General features: G+C 37.7%; 1 protein-coding gene across 2 annotated transcripts in view; it reads right to left on the minus strand.

Moving 5' to 3' along the window:
- Window positions 1-640: 640 nt before the first annotated feature.
- SPAG1 (sperm associated antigen 1) overlaps window positions 641-14,046 on the minus strand; it is a 37,217-nt gene continuing 23,811 nt past the window's right edge. For both annotated transcript variants that reach the window (XM_040083023.2, XM_040083012.2), the window contains 6 exons: window positions 11,147-11,319; window positions 8,534-8,675; window positions 7,509-7,635; window positions 4,207-4,371; window positions 1,969-2,328; window positions 641-1,795 (listed from right to left, as the gene is read on the minus strand). In XM_040083023.2, coding sequence (XP_039938957.1) covers window positions 1,664-1,795; window positions 1,969-2,328; window positions 4,207-4,371; window positions 7,509-7,635; window positions 8,534-8,675; window positions 11,147-11,319 — 1,099 coding nt within the window. In that variant the 3' untranslated portion in view covers window positions 641-1,663. The remainder of the gene's footprint in view (window positions 1,796-1,968; window positions 2,329-4,206; window positions 4,372-7,508; window positions 7,636-8,533; window positions 8,676-11,146; window positions 11,320-14,046) is intronic.

Below are 14,046 nucleotides of genomic sequence, written 5' to 3' on the forward strand. Positions count from 1 at the left end.
ACGTCTGCAGTTCAGCTGCAGCTGCTGGGGGCTGCAGACATTTCTCTCGCAGTTTCCCAGGCTAAGGCAAGAGGAACGGACTTAGGCAGCCCTCACCTGTCAAACAAATGGTGAAATCCACACCCAAAGACATTCCGTTCTGCATCCCTGCCCCTGAAATGCCTTCCAGAGGTCTAAAGCTGCCCCTTCAGTTTTGAAGACTGGTGCCCTTAGCTTGAGGTGTTCAGGCCAAACCAGCAGTACAGTCCCTTACATTTCTCAGTTCCGTGCCTTTAGGAATTGTTCTGCCTGTCCGTCAGGCCTTCCCAAATGCTGACTAAAAGTAGCCAATCTCAGTGAAACCCGAATGAGGCAGGACCATCACCAAAATGACTGCAGGCACTGCTGGTGTTTTACATCCTCAACCAACCAAAGTTCAGGGTCTGCCTTAATCCCAGGAGATGACACATACACAAAGTGAAAACCCGTTAATTACTGAAGGAGTTGTACTGATGATGCTTTAAGGAATTAAACCCTTCATTCTTGGCACTCCAAGCTGAAATTCATAATCCACATGTCAGAATTCTAAGCCTAAAGTGTACTGAACCAGAAAAGAAGACATAATTGTACTTTTCAAGAAAAAAAAACTTTATTAATTAAAATACACCTGAGAAAAATTTTCATTGGAACAACCTTCTTAATGATATTTCTGCAGTGCTAAGTGAACCTGATACACATTTACATCACCTGTGCAAAGAAGGCATCGGCATATCTGAAAAATTTAAAAGCTTCACCTTTGAAGGAACTTTGTCAGAATCAAATACAAAACATAAGTAATGCCTGAAATTAAGAAAAAAAATCATACTGGTCCAAAAAAATTGTTTTAGTTTTATAAATATATCTGTAAACAGAAATAGCTGGTATTTTAAATAATCTGATTACAAAACTAAGAGTTAAATAGTTCTATTGTGAAGTGCAGCCATCTGTTCTTCTGTCATTGCCCAAAAAAAGTCAGAAAACCAGCCATCCTCCTGCACAAAGAGGAAAAAATTCTTTGTGCACTAGAAGTTACTCGTTAAAAACATACCCATCCATTTAATAACTGTTCCCAGGACAAGCTCATATATAATTCATTCACCTTTTCTGTTCAGATGTATTGAGCCAAAATACTTCAATCTCTTTTGTACAGACCAGGAATAGTGAACAAACAGATGGCCACAGGAGTTTTCTGAAAAGTGTTAATACTTTCTGTAAACTCATTTTAGCAAAGTTACTGCTAAAAGTAACTGACCCATTTATCTTGAAGACACTTCTTTATCACAAGAACATGGAACTCACAAAATGATGTAACAAGTGATGACTAAATGTGTATTTACTTACTGTACCATCAAGGGATTTCACTTTGCATATATAATGTAAAATATATTTTTCTGAGTCTAAATAAAATCAGTATGCTGAATGAAATTATTTCCATTACTGAACACAGATGGGCATTAAATTCTAGAGATGTATACAACTACAAGAAGAAAAGAGCAGCAAGTTTTAAATGTGCATATTCTGTCACAATAAAACAGAATCCCAGCAGTCCAGGTAAAGACCCAGTTGAACCCAGGCAAGTCTGCAGAGTTTATTCATTTGCCTTCTAACATGAATTACACACATGCAGCCAATAAACTTTAACTTCTCAAAGTTCATAAACCTTTTTAAGGCTCTCAAGATCTTCCAACGAGTACTGATCACTCTGGCTTTCTGAAAGTAAGTCAAACAGTTGCTGTACCTCTTCTTTTTCATTTCTGCTAAGAAGGGCCAGCACCACCTGAAAAAAAAAAAACCCCAAACAAATTATTTTATAATCAGCACAGGTGGACTGAAAATCATACTATCTGACAGAGATACAAAAGTCACTGTATTTTTTCCTTTTAAGATATGAAAAATTCCTTTAGATTTCTGTGCAATTTAAGTACACAATCAGTCAGTCTAGGTTCTTACCTTAAACCTTTCTGCTTTGCTTAAGTAGAAAAGGTGCTGATATGCAAGGCCAGGATCTCTTCCAGCTACATAATGTTCCAATGACTGGATAAAAATCAGAAGGATTTCTCCTTCAAGTTTGTTACTTAGCAGCACTGGCAATGTTTTTGGATCGGTGACTGTCAAGAGATCTGCACAAGCAGCTTTATCCTTACTGGCATTGACTGCATTTATGATCTGACCGAAGTCGTAAGCGTTGGACGGCTCCGAAACGCGGAGTTTGCCAGAGGCTCTCCGGGGCGCTCGCTTTGGAACGTGCGGAGTCTCAGCACCTCCTGCTGTCGCAAACTGCCTCTCTTCCCCTTCATCAGGTTCAGTCACCTTCACAAACAAAGTGGCAACAGATCACTTAACGTGGACACAGAGATAACCTGAAACTTCATAAGCTGCATTTATCCATCAGATCATTGGATTAAAGCCGGCAGTCTGCTCTTCATAAAAAAAAAAATCACCCACGTCCTTCCACATCACACTGCCCCCAGAACAGGAGCTCTCTAATTCACCTTCAGGGGCTCACAGTCAAAAGGGTGTGTGCTACACCTCCTTTTCACTGCTTGGCACTGCACTGTGGACTCACCCCTGGAGAGCACTGGGAGAAAAGAGGACTCTACACACGCATTAAATGTGCAGTTCCAGAAGAGAGGACAACTGCAGACAAGGCAGCAGACACCCCTGTTTCATTTCTCTGCTGTGCCTCCAGGGCAGTACAGGCACATGGCAGCTAGAGCAGGTTGTTGTTCCGAGTCTTGCTTTGGAAAGACAAGACTCAGCATGGATAAACTGCCTCACTATCCACTTAACTTCTCCTGAGACTGCAGCCTCTATCAAGTTTCATGAATCAGGCACTAAAAATTAGCTATGGGGCCAACTACATTTGCTAAAATCTATTTCAAGCCATCAAGAGTTGTGAAATTAGTATAACGTGACTAAAATTTGCTGAACAGAGTGTCTCAATGCCAAAGTCTCTTGAGAAGTCTGAAGATACTGCATTGCATAGAACAGGAGATTAGTAATTTTTGGAAAATACTGCATTTGGCTTATAGACATATTTTTCAATAATCCTTAGAATCAAGGAAGAAACCTGTCTTTTATATAATTATAGCTTGATTAACACTGAATAATGATGATGCATTTTTTGGTTTTCTTTGCAGTCTGTTTTCATGGAACTACCTTGTACTACAACAGCTGAGGAGAGCCTCTCCACAGGGGCAGTTGTAAATATAACAGCAAACATAAATGCTTCCTGCATCACCCCTAGAAAAATCACCAGTGCCAGCACTGTAGTTAGCTGGTCTCTGAACTATGTGGTCACTTCCCAAACCTCCTCTAAACACTTTCCAGGTCCCTCTGTTTGTTGCAACTCAGAGCTTAACTAACACTATACCAGCTTTTGCCGGTTACATAAAATCCCATGAGCTCGTGACAACCTGAAGTACTTCAAGAACATTTCTTTTTCCTATATTAATAACTGCAACTTCCATTATACCACATTCTGAAATTACATTATCAAATTACAGTATCACTGTACAGACTGGTAACTATGTATTTTAACAATACATTTTTAAATGAAAAGGGGAAAAAGAATTCTTAAACGACCAGCAAAGCTACAATCCAAAAATATCAGATGACTGAGAAAATCCTTTCATCACCTAATTCTACCCAGAACTGTGCAAAGCCAACGTTTTGATCCTGCACGTAACGTTACATCCTGTGTTTCTTTTGTAAGATCCTACAGATGTTTTACCCTTGCTCTTTAGGGTAGGATTTCGTTTTTCAGACCTGTAACTTTAGGACCAGCACAGGAGCAGCCAGCACATCTGCTGACCACAGACCTCTGCCAGCAGAACCCCAGAGGCTGCCCAAGGAGCAGGATTTCAAAACCAAAACTGCTGTTTCACAGCTGCACTCTGTAAAGCATGTATTTCAAAGTTTAGGCAGCTTTTGTTTACAAGGAGCATATCCTCAAGTTTAGTGCCATCTAAATGGACTATGCCCCTTCCTGCTGTAGTTCTGAACATGCCTGTGAGCAGTCCAAGCTTTACTGTATGTAAAAATCCTCCAATATGCCCTCAACATGATGTGCAACACCATGCCCCCACCGATATAGATTCAAGACGGGCAAACTAAAGCTTTAACGTTATCTCTTCATATGTGTGGCTTCTGTTGTGTTTGCTTTTAAGAAATGAACAGGTACACCACCTCTTGTATGGTTATCTTCTTCCCTTGCATTTGCTGACTGCCGTCTCCAGCACCGCTGTCAAGGTGAAGCAGTTGGGTTACCTCCTCCAATTCCTTCTGTGCTTCGAGAACATTTGGATCTATTAGAAGTACCTTGTTGAAATCATCAACACTGGCTTGATAATTCTGTAAGCAGAAGAAATTATTCTTCTCATAAGCACATCACTAGAAAAATAAATCTGAAGTACCATACTGTCTTTTACAAGTAAGAAAGATAAAAATACCAGGATCTGGACACTAAACAGGCAAAAATAATCTAAATACTGATAGTGTGATTTCATTAGAGGGGAAAAAGGAAATGAGAATGAGTTAATACTCTGTGACTAAATACTTCTAATTAAATATGTAATATGAAATAATTTCTCAGAAACCTATTCCCTGTATCAGAGAGCAAATTGTTGAAGTTTGCTGCTTTTAAGCATAATTTGCTTACAGTGTAACACTGCTTTCACAATTAATATAATGTGAGTCCAGCAAGTTTGCATACTTGCTTTGCCAATAAGAGAATTAAACTGAGCTTTGATTAAAGATATAGATATATCTTCCTGGACTTCAATCCAATAGCCCATCTCTTACAGTGAAATTTTGCTAATACTTGAGAAGACTAGGATTATGTTACCTCTGGGCTAAACAAGATTACGACAAACAGAGTGACAGAGTGGCATTAAGACACAGTTCCTCAACAATCAGCCTTGTAATTTGTTTAATGCTTTTATTTCACTTTTTTTCCCCATATAATTACTATTTTTAAAACTAAATTTTCTGGAGAGACAAAGTTAAGAGCATCAATTGAGGAAGACTGGAATTACCGCAAAGAAAAAAAAAAAAAAAAATCAAGATATCTCGAGGGCTGGAGTATCAAAAAAAAAAAAGATGAAATGCAGCAGTAAACAATAAAAGACCATGCAGACAGTAAAAAAAACAACATAATTTCTTATGTGAGTGGTCTAGTATTCTGTTCCCAATCAGCATCATAAGGTTATTATTAAATCATTTGTATTATCAGGGAAAAAAAAAAATTCCTCATGTACCATCTGAGGTACTTCCTCAGCACCTCAACTGAACAGAGGAACCAGTGTCCCAGTCACTCAAACCCTTTCCCACATTTTGTTCCACATTGGTGACAAGTGTTCAAGGTGCAGAGAAGCTGCAGGACATCAGTAGTGAACTGAAGCCTGCTAGGTCATGAAGGAAGAGTGAGAGAATGAGAATTATGTACCCCTAACAAAGGAATGCACAAAGAAGCCAGGTTGCTTCTATCACAAATCCACTACTAATTAAGCTAAATCATTTGAATTACAGACGTGAGGATTCACAGCTACAGAGAAATGAGATTCTGGAACAGACTTTTGGAAATATTAACAAGGGTCAGCAAACAACTCTACTGAAATGTAGAACTGCAGCCTGCCTGACTGCCCAACAAAAATCATACAGGACAACTGTACCCAGAGCAGGAGAGCGGACAACCAGCTGCAGGAGATGCTGTCTGGGGTCTTGTGTCCTGTGTCACAGGCCTAATGCAACTCAGTAACAGTTTTTCCTGATCTTCCCTTAACTACATGCTGATAAATCTATTAAAAAAACCCAATTTACTACATTACATTCCATTGCAGCTAGTTAAATGTATATCTAATTACACACAAATAACACTTCCCACCTTGGCTAGGTCTTTGCCAAACTACATGCCTTTAGCCCATACAATTCTTCATTACAGAGTCATTTGTCAATTTCAGACCATTCTTGTCATTTTCTCTGATTTTACCCATCACTTTCATCCCTGAAATTAGCAATAATGAAGGCATTAAATCCAACCCAAACAAATCATTTTGGGACTCCCCAGCTCAGACTGTTCTGAATGAATTCATCAACGCTATATTTCAGGTGGTCTTCAGTAATACAAAAATAGCACTTTTCTTCTAGCATATGCAAAAAGGCAGAAGTTATTTCTCTAATTCTCAACCTTTTTCACAAGTGTGTAACACCCTTTCTTTCTGTCTGGTAGAATGACTACATACTCATATTTCTACTGATGTTTTATCAAGTTTAACAACATAAGGTTTGATATGATTAATACCAGGTAGCTTACCACAGTTACAGAAAAAACATTACACAAAATGAGGACTTTTCACACTTTCAAAATTTCATAGCTACTGCAACAACGGAATGAAATGTATCACTTTCCTAGGACTTGCATTTGGAATTATAACGTGGGATGAGAACAGGCTGGTATGCTGCTAAGCACAAACAGGTTCTCAGGTGATTTGTAAGCTGAGATACCATGCAGTAATTTTTTGTTAAGGCATCAAACATAATGGAGGTCTGAGTAAGTGTCCATTCATTTGAGGAACGATGATGAAACTTGGTGGACCTCCAGTCCTGCAACACGAAGACAGCACTGCAGATGCCTGTTTACAGACACCAGTAAATTTAATACAAAGCAAATGACAAGGCCTGCCATCAAGAAGCTGATTAATTCAATACCAAGTAAGAGCTGATGCGTAGAGCAAGGAAGGATTATGGAGTGTTAAGGCCAATTTAACATCACTGAAAATGGGGAACCACCAGAGGGAGGGACAAACAGAACAACATGGTTCAAGTGATGGAACATGAGATGTGAAATCACATTCAGGATGGATATGAACAATGTGTCTGCACTTATGATAATCAGGTAAAAGGATACTCTGAGAACTGTAGGTAAGATCAGCACCACCACTGTGCAGATGGAAAGGGAAAGGCTGAGTACTGACATTGCCACAGAGTGACAAACTACAGTACTGACAAAGGGGAAGAAAGAGAGAGAAAACAACAATAATTAAAACCCTGGCTTATTATGGCACTTAAACATGAGCAGATGCCAAGACAGCTAGAGATTTTAGTTTGGACAGATGAAGACAGACTTGGAGAGAATCCATTTGTTATCAGCAAAGTTATAGCAAACTCCTTGACAGATAAAACAGACCGGGATACCCAGAAGGAGAATACTAGATCATTAGAATAGATCGGAAACTTGCTTAACCAACCAGTCAAACCTTATTTATTGCAATATTTTTGTATCTTCTCAAATTATTACATCAACATGCATGTTTTTATGTAGCAAAAATGTTTCTATAATGTTTTATGTATGCCTAATGATCTACAAAGTAAATCACCACACTGAGTACTTTGTATTCACCCATCCATTGACAGCAACTACCTCATTGCCTTTGAAGAGGATAAGCAAGTTTAGAAGTGCTTAGAATACCTGCCATCTTCTTTTTCCTCACCTGTAATCCTTTGTACGCTAGTGCTCTTCTATAAAAAGCTTTAACATTAGAATCTTCTATCTGAAGAACATGATCACAATCCCGCTTAGCCTCTTCATATTTATACAGTTTCAAGTAACAGAGAGCTCTAACACAGAAAAACAGAATATTCTGCAATATAAGTAAATTCTACTGTGCTGTAAGTGCCAACAACTTCTGACTTGCAAATGTTAATACTACAATTCAGTCTCAATGTGATTTCTTTTAAAGTACATAAAACCATTAACTAAAAACATCACTGGATGGATTTAGAGAAGGCCAATTCTTGCAATAAAAGTCAAAATTCAAGTATGACTAATGCTTGAAGTTAAGCAGATATGCAAGTATTTTAAAAGCAGAGCCTATGTTAGTACAATATGACAGTATAGTGGTTAATGTAATACAGATTTTATACAGCTATTCTGGGTAAAAAAAGTGCTCTGGATTAAATAAACAACACTGCTCTCTGTACCTAATTATTACTTGGAACGTTCCTATTCAAGTACTGGTCTAATCAAATCCTTCTTAGTTTGTAGAAGCTGATAAGATTACAGCATAAAGAATTATACTGCTGAATTAGGTCAGCCTTTAAAATAATGCTGATGTATGACTGTGTTCTTACTTTTATTTTCTCAGAATGCACATTTTCTCTGAATTATTACTCTTCATATCTGAGATATTGCTACTGCACGTTAGGTTTTTAAAATCATGCCAGTGTTCTTAAAAAAAACCCTCAAAAACACTGCAAAATGCTATGCTAAGTATAACTTCTACTATTGCTTAATCTGTTTATATAGAAGATTTGAAGATATATATATCAGTGACATTAATACTTGCTCCCCTTAAAAAATGTTTTTACAAGGAATCCAAACACTTACCAAGTAGGAAAAAAAAAAAAAAAATCCCCTTTTCACAACAATGAGTGAAGGGATGCAAAATCTCTATTTGAAATGAGAAAATATCTCTACTGTTATCCCACAAAGCAGCGTTAGCTTTTGGATCTTTACCTGTTAGTGTAGACCGTACATTCTTCAGTATTTAACTTCATGCACTCACTGTATTTATTTGCAGCTTCTTCATATTCCCCCATTTTTACAAAATCATTCCCTTCATTTTTCAACCGCTTGAACTTCTCGAGAGCTTCCTCACCTACAGCATGAAAGGATCACAGTGTCATGTAAGGTCAGTTCATGAAGGGTGCCTGAATGATCTGTGCAAACTAAGGATTAACGCCTGGCCATGGAGTCCCTCTGGCACCGTGCTCTCGGCCACTCCTGTCCTCAGCCTCCCCTGCTTCCAACAAAGGCAGGACCAGACCTACATGTGGCTCCACAAATACTTCCCCATCCACCAGCATTAACTCTGCTGAAAATAACAGGAATGCAACAGACATCTCTAAGCTTTCCCAGTTTTCTGTGTGGTAGAGAGGGCCTACACCTGTGTCCACTGAGACCCTGCTTTTACTTACAACGGTGGAGATTTAATCAGCAGGATTAAAGGCCTCCCAGATCTTCACCATCACACCAAGGTGGCCATAGTTTGATCTAATATTCTCTTTGCAATCAACTACCACAATTACCATGCTAAACTGACAATGACAAACAAATCATCACATCAGTTGGAGTTAGGGATACATTAGCAATATTCTGGTAAGAACTATTTCTAAAAGATGTAGTGATGAACATGGACACACCTAGCTACACTTTTTTTTTTTTTCTTTTAATTACTGCTGTTATTCCATAGTTGCCTTTCCTTCTTAATTCCACATCAATTGCTGCAGATGCTTTTGGTTTAGGCTACAGTTTTTAGCAGTGTTTGCAGTGAAAAACTGATCCTAACTGCAGCTTCAAGACTCTGTTGTGAGCAAACAGTAATTAGCAACACAGCTCTAAGTAAATCATAATGAAATAATCTATTTTTAGCACCATGCTGAAGAATATGAGACCCCTGCCAAGCTTCAGGTTTTCAACACTATGTATAACCAACAATTTTAACTAATAATTCAACTCATTATTTTGTAAAAACATGGCAGTTTCCTATGCCATGAAACTACATTTAGACCTGGGGAAAAATTACACTGCATGAAACACACAGCTAAATTACAACTCAAGCTGTAAGACATAAAGAAAAACACGCAATTGTTGCAAAAAAAGGTCAGCCAAGAGTAAGGTTTAACTACTGACTGAACATTTTTGAAAGACTGGCAGCCTTTCAGTACCAGCCATCACTGTGAGGTCTCACTGATGCAGCAGAGGCCTGAGAAGGCAATCAGAACCTTAAGAGTCAGCCTTCAGTGAAGAAAACAGTTACTCAATCATATTTTAGTATTTCTAAAAACAAAGCCTAACCAAAGCCTGCTCTATCTGAAATAGAGTGAGACATGTTCTGCATCAAAATGCTGCCAAGCACTTAGAGGACACTCAGTATTGAAGTAGTGCATGATAGACAGATAATCCCAGCACTGGTACATATTTGGCCAACAGCCCAGTTACAAATTGCAGTCACCTCTGTTGTTAATCGAGGGGAGATCATCTTCACTACTACTTTATACTCAAATAAAGGGAAACCAATTAATACTTGAGTAAGGAATCACAGGGTTAAAGCTTTTGCAAAGGGAGCGTTTAATGCTTCCTTCACCTTTCTGACTGAAACAGAAAAATGGAAACTGCAATGAAGGGAAAAAAAAAAAAAAAGAGTCAGGAAGGAAGTTAGTTTCCCAGAGCTCAGCACTCAGCAATTATGTATGGACAACTCCAGAAAATCTTTGAAAGGTGCCTCCCAAATGTCTTCAGTCAAAGCTGGGTGTTTGGGTGGGTGGTGGTTTTTCTAGGGGAGAACTATGTTATAACTGTATTATGATGTGAGGGAAAGCACTGATGCCCATGTCCTGGAGGGCATCAGGCACAGCATCGCCAGCCAGGCCAGGGAGGGGACTGCCCTACTCTGCTCTGCACTGGGGCAGCTTCTCCTCGAGTGCTGGGGGCAGTTTTGGGCACCACAAGATAAGATACTAAGCAATCAGAGAACATCATGAAGTGTCTGGAGGGGAAGATGTATGAGGAGTGGCTGAGGTCACTTGGTCTGTTTAGCCTGGAGGAAACTGAGGGGTCTTCAACATCCCACAATGGGAAGCAGAGGAGCAGGCACTGATCACTCGGGATCAGTGACAGGACTCAAGGAAGCAGAGCTAGGGAAGGTTTAGGTTGCATATCACAAAAAGCTCCCCAGGGAAGTGGTCACATCACCAAGCCTGACAGAACTGAAGAAGCATTTGGACGATGCTTTCAGGCTCATGGTGTAACTCGTGGGGTGTCCTGTGCAGGGCCAGTAGCTGGGCTTTGGTGATGCTGTTATTTTGCCACTGCGTATTTCCGCTGATTTTACAGAACTTCAGAAATCACATGCTGCAAACTACATCACTTGGTTCAAAAAAATTCCTGTAACTGTCTCCATAAAGCACACTGAACTCCATCACATAAATGACAGTCACTTACTTTGGCTTTTCACAAAGGTCTCTTAATGAGTATTTTCTAAAGCAGTTTCTTTGACTTTGTTAAAATGTATTCCACTTTCTAATCAGGTTTATTTTCTGAATGTGTATTTGCATTAGCTATACATACGATTCATCTGCAATTCTTCTTCTCTGTTGATGTCTATAGTATTTGGCTTATTCTCTGAAGTGAGGCTTCCTCCATCCCATCTGTGTAGCTGAGCAGCAACTGGAACAACTGGAATTGGTGGCAGCTTCTCCCTCCAACTGGGACCATCCTGATCTATTAAAGTCTTGGTTATTCTGAAAAAGAACAGCCCCACCAACATGACTTTTCAAATATTTAACTCACACTTTCATAACTTACAACCAATTCATTCCAGCAATATTTTAATATTTAAAGAAAAAAACCTCAACAATTATCCTTAAGGCTAATTTGAAAAATATTATCCCAGCAGTCTACAGTATCACATTCATTTAAGATGCATACTTTTTCCACTTTAGAGTATTATGCTGGCATCTAGAAGACAAGCTGACTTCAGCATGATCTGTAAATATTTAAGCCAATGACTGATTCTGCAATTAAGCTCTAAATGCTGCCTACCACATGCAGTAAAGAAATTAAAAAAAAAAAAAAATCCATATATTTATTTTGGTTACTTTTCTCAGCTGATCATTGGTGTTATTTGTACTAAGTGTAGATTACAGTATTCTCAGGCAAAATGTGATACTTAAATTTGCAAATGCCAAATGAAACCTCTTGCACAACAACTGTCTGAAAAAAGCAATGCAGGTCACAAAGTAGTCTGCATTAAATTGCATTTCATAGTTATATAGTGAGAAATGTATCGATCAATCCCCACTTAAAAATATTTTCATTACATATCAAACCTGTTCAGTCTTTCTTAAACCAACACATACATATATATGTGTCAACTATTTCCAAGTATATGTGCTTCAATTCAAAAACTTGAAAGTGGCATGAAGAACAACACAGAATGAACATAAATTACCCAATGGAGTTTTCTTATTTACTTTTTTTTTTTTTTTTTTTTTTTTAAGTATTTGATTAACAGCTATTAAAGAAAAGTGTCAGTGTGGTACTTTGGCAATAGAATCAGAGCACTCAAGATCATATTCTTTTCCCACTGTGGTCTGATCAAAAAACTAATACAAGAAGCAGCACCAGTTATAATCTCTTCTATGTAAAACAGAAATTTCCAAAATATTTTACAGAATGATAGAGACTAAAAAGTCTGTTAGTAGACCTATATAACGAGCAAGTTTATGTCTTACGCTATGCTGCATAAAAAAACATGTGTTTTTGACTTGAATGTAAATTTCTTCATTCACAGAATATCACATTCCACACTATAATGTAGTTGCTTTATTTGCTTTCTAAGTGGTCAAAAAGACTATTTTAATGTGTGTTAACTGCAAATATCCTTGCAGGGGACTGTCTTAGAGGACATACCAACAGTGTGCCTTGTCCAATTACTGCTTTGCTCTAGTTTTACTAAAACTTCAAGATTTCAATGATAGCCTAAACTCAATTGCTAAGAAGAAAAATGCGGCACGCTATCATAAACTGAATAACCCAAAGCTTTACTCAGGTTGTTTTCTTAGGCAACAAAACAGTACACTTCATATTAACATGTCAATTAATTAACTTTAGATATTTCCCATAGAAAGTAATGGAGTAATTCTACAGGAAACCAGAGTCATATTGACTTCCTATTTAATACGTTTTTTAATTAATCATAATGGGTTTTAAAAAACTCTAATCCATCAAAATCCACAGAAAGAATCCTAGAGTATTTGATGATCAACTGACCTCTGGTAATAGCATAATGTAAGCAGAGTCTTTTACAAAAATGCATACCTGTGTGCCATGCTAAGTTTAAAAAGCACATGTGTCCCATGAAAAAGCTAGGACAAATACCAACACCATGACTTGACCCAACAATCCTGTGGTTCTGGAGCTGATCACAAATTTCTTTCTGCAGTACAGTACTCATATGGGACTTGGTAAAAATAGCTTCCAACATATTTCATGCAATTTGCTCACTGATACTAAAGGAATTGGGACAACTGGAATGAAACTTCAGTTTAGTAGGAGGAAATGCATAAATCTATTTCCACGCATTAGAGCTTCCATATTTCTAACAGAGTAAAGTGAATAACAAAACATTTAAGAGGAAATTAAAATACACAAAGTAGAAAATCCACGGATGTTCACAAAGCTAGGAAAATATCACTAATTAAAAGCATGCTTGCAATGCAATTTCCACTTATTTGGCACACACCATTAAAAGAGCCAGTCCTTTCAGTTTGTCTAAAAAAAAAAAAAAAAATCACCTCAGGAACCAATAAAAGACACAATTTAACATCATCTAATCAACATAATAAACAGTCTGTTTATTAGAATAAAATTTATTAAAATAAACTGTTTATACTTGTTTACATTATATACCTAAACTCTTAATTATATCCTTTTGATTGCAAAATGATCTGGCAAAGGCTTGATGTTAAACATCCTTGTATTTTATGTGAGTGTTAAAAATATACAATTGATTCTAAGGTTTTTGGAAAGTCTGCTTAGCTATGTAAGCACAGAGAGACAAGCTTCAACATGATTTATCAACCCCCCAACCCCAGACACAAGTAGGATGATGAATTTTTCCTGTCAGCATCCTACAGCATCACTAGCCTATTTCCCACAGAAAATTTAAAACCAAGACATCCTCCAATAAAAGAAGGCTGTTATGACCTGATTGTCTAAATATAAAAAAAAATAAATTACAATTGGGGTAGTCTCTTTAAGTTAAAAGGCAGTAGAATAATGGTGGTTTTTTAAAATTTGTTTTTAGAAAAGTCTCTTACTTTGGAAATGAAAATGAAAGCTTTAGTACAGTGTCAGTTGAAGTTTCAAATGATAAAATATTTTTAAAAGAATTTGGTTAAAGTGCAATTACGCAGGAGGTCTACAGTTTAGAAACGAATAATTCGCAAGCGAAAAAGAATTACCAG

This window comes from Hirundo rustica, chromosome 1 (assembly GCF_015227805.2).
Source record: "Hirundo rustica isolate bHirRus1 chromosome 1, bHirRus1.pri.v3, whole genome shotgun sequence".
Lineage (NCBI taxonomy): Eukaryota > Metazoa > Chordata > Aves > Passeriformes > Hirundinidae > Hirundo > Hirundo rustica.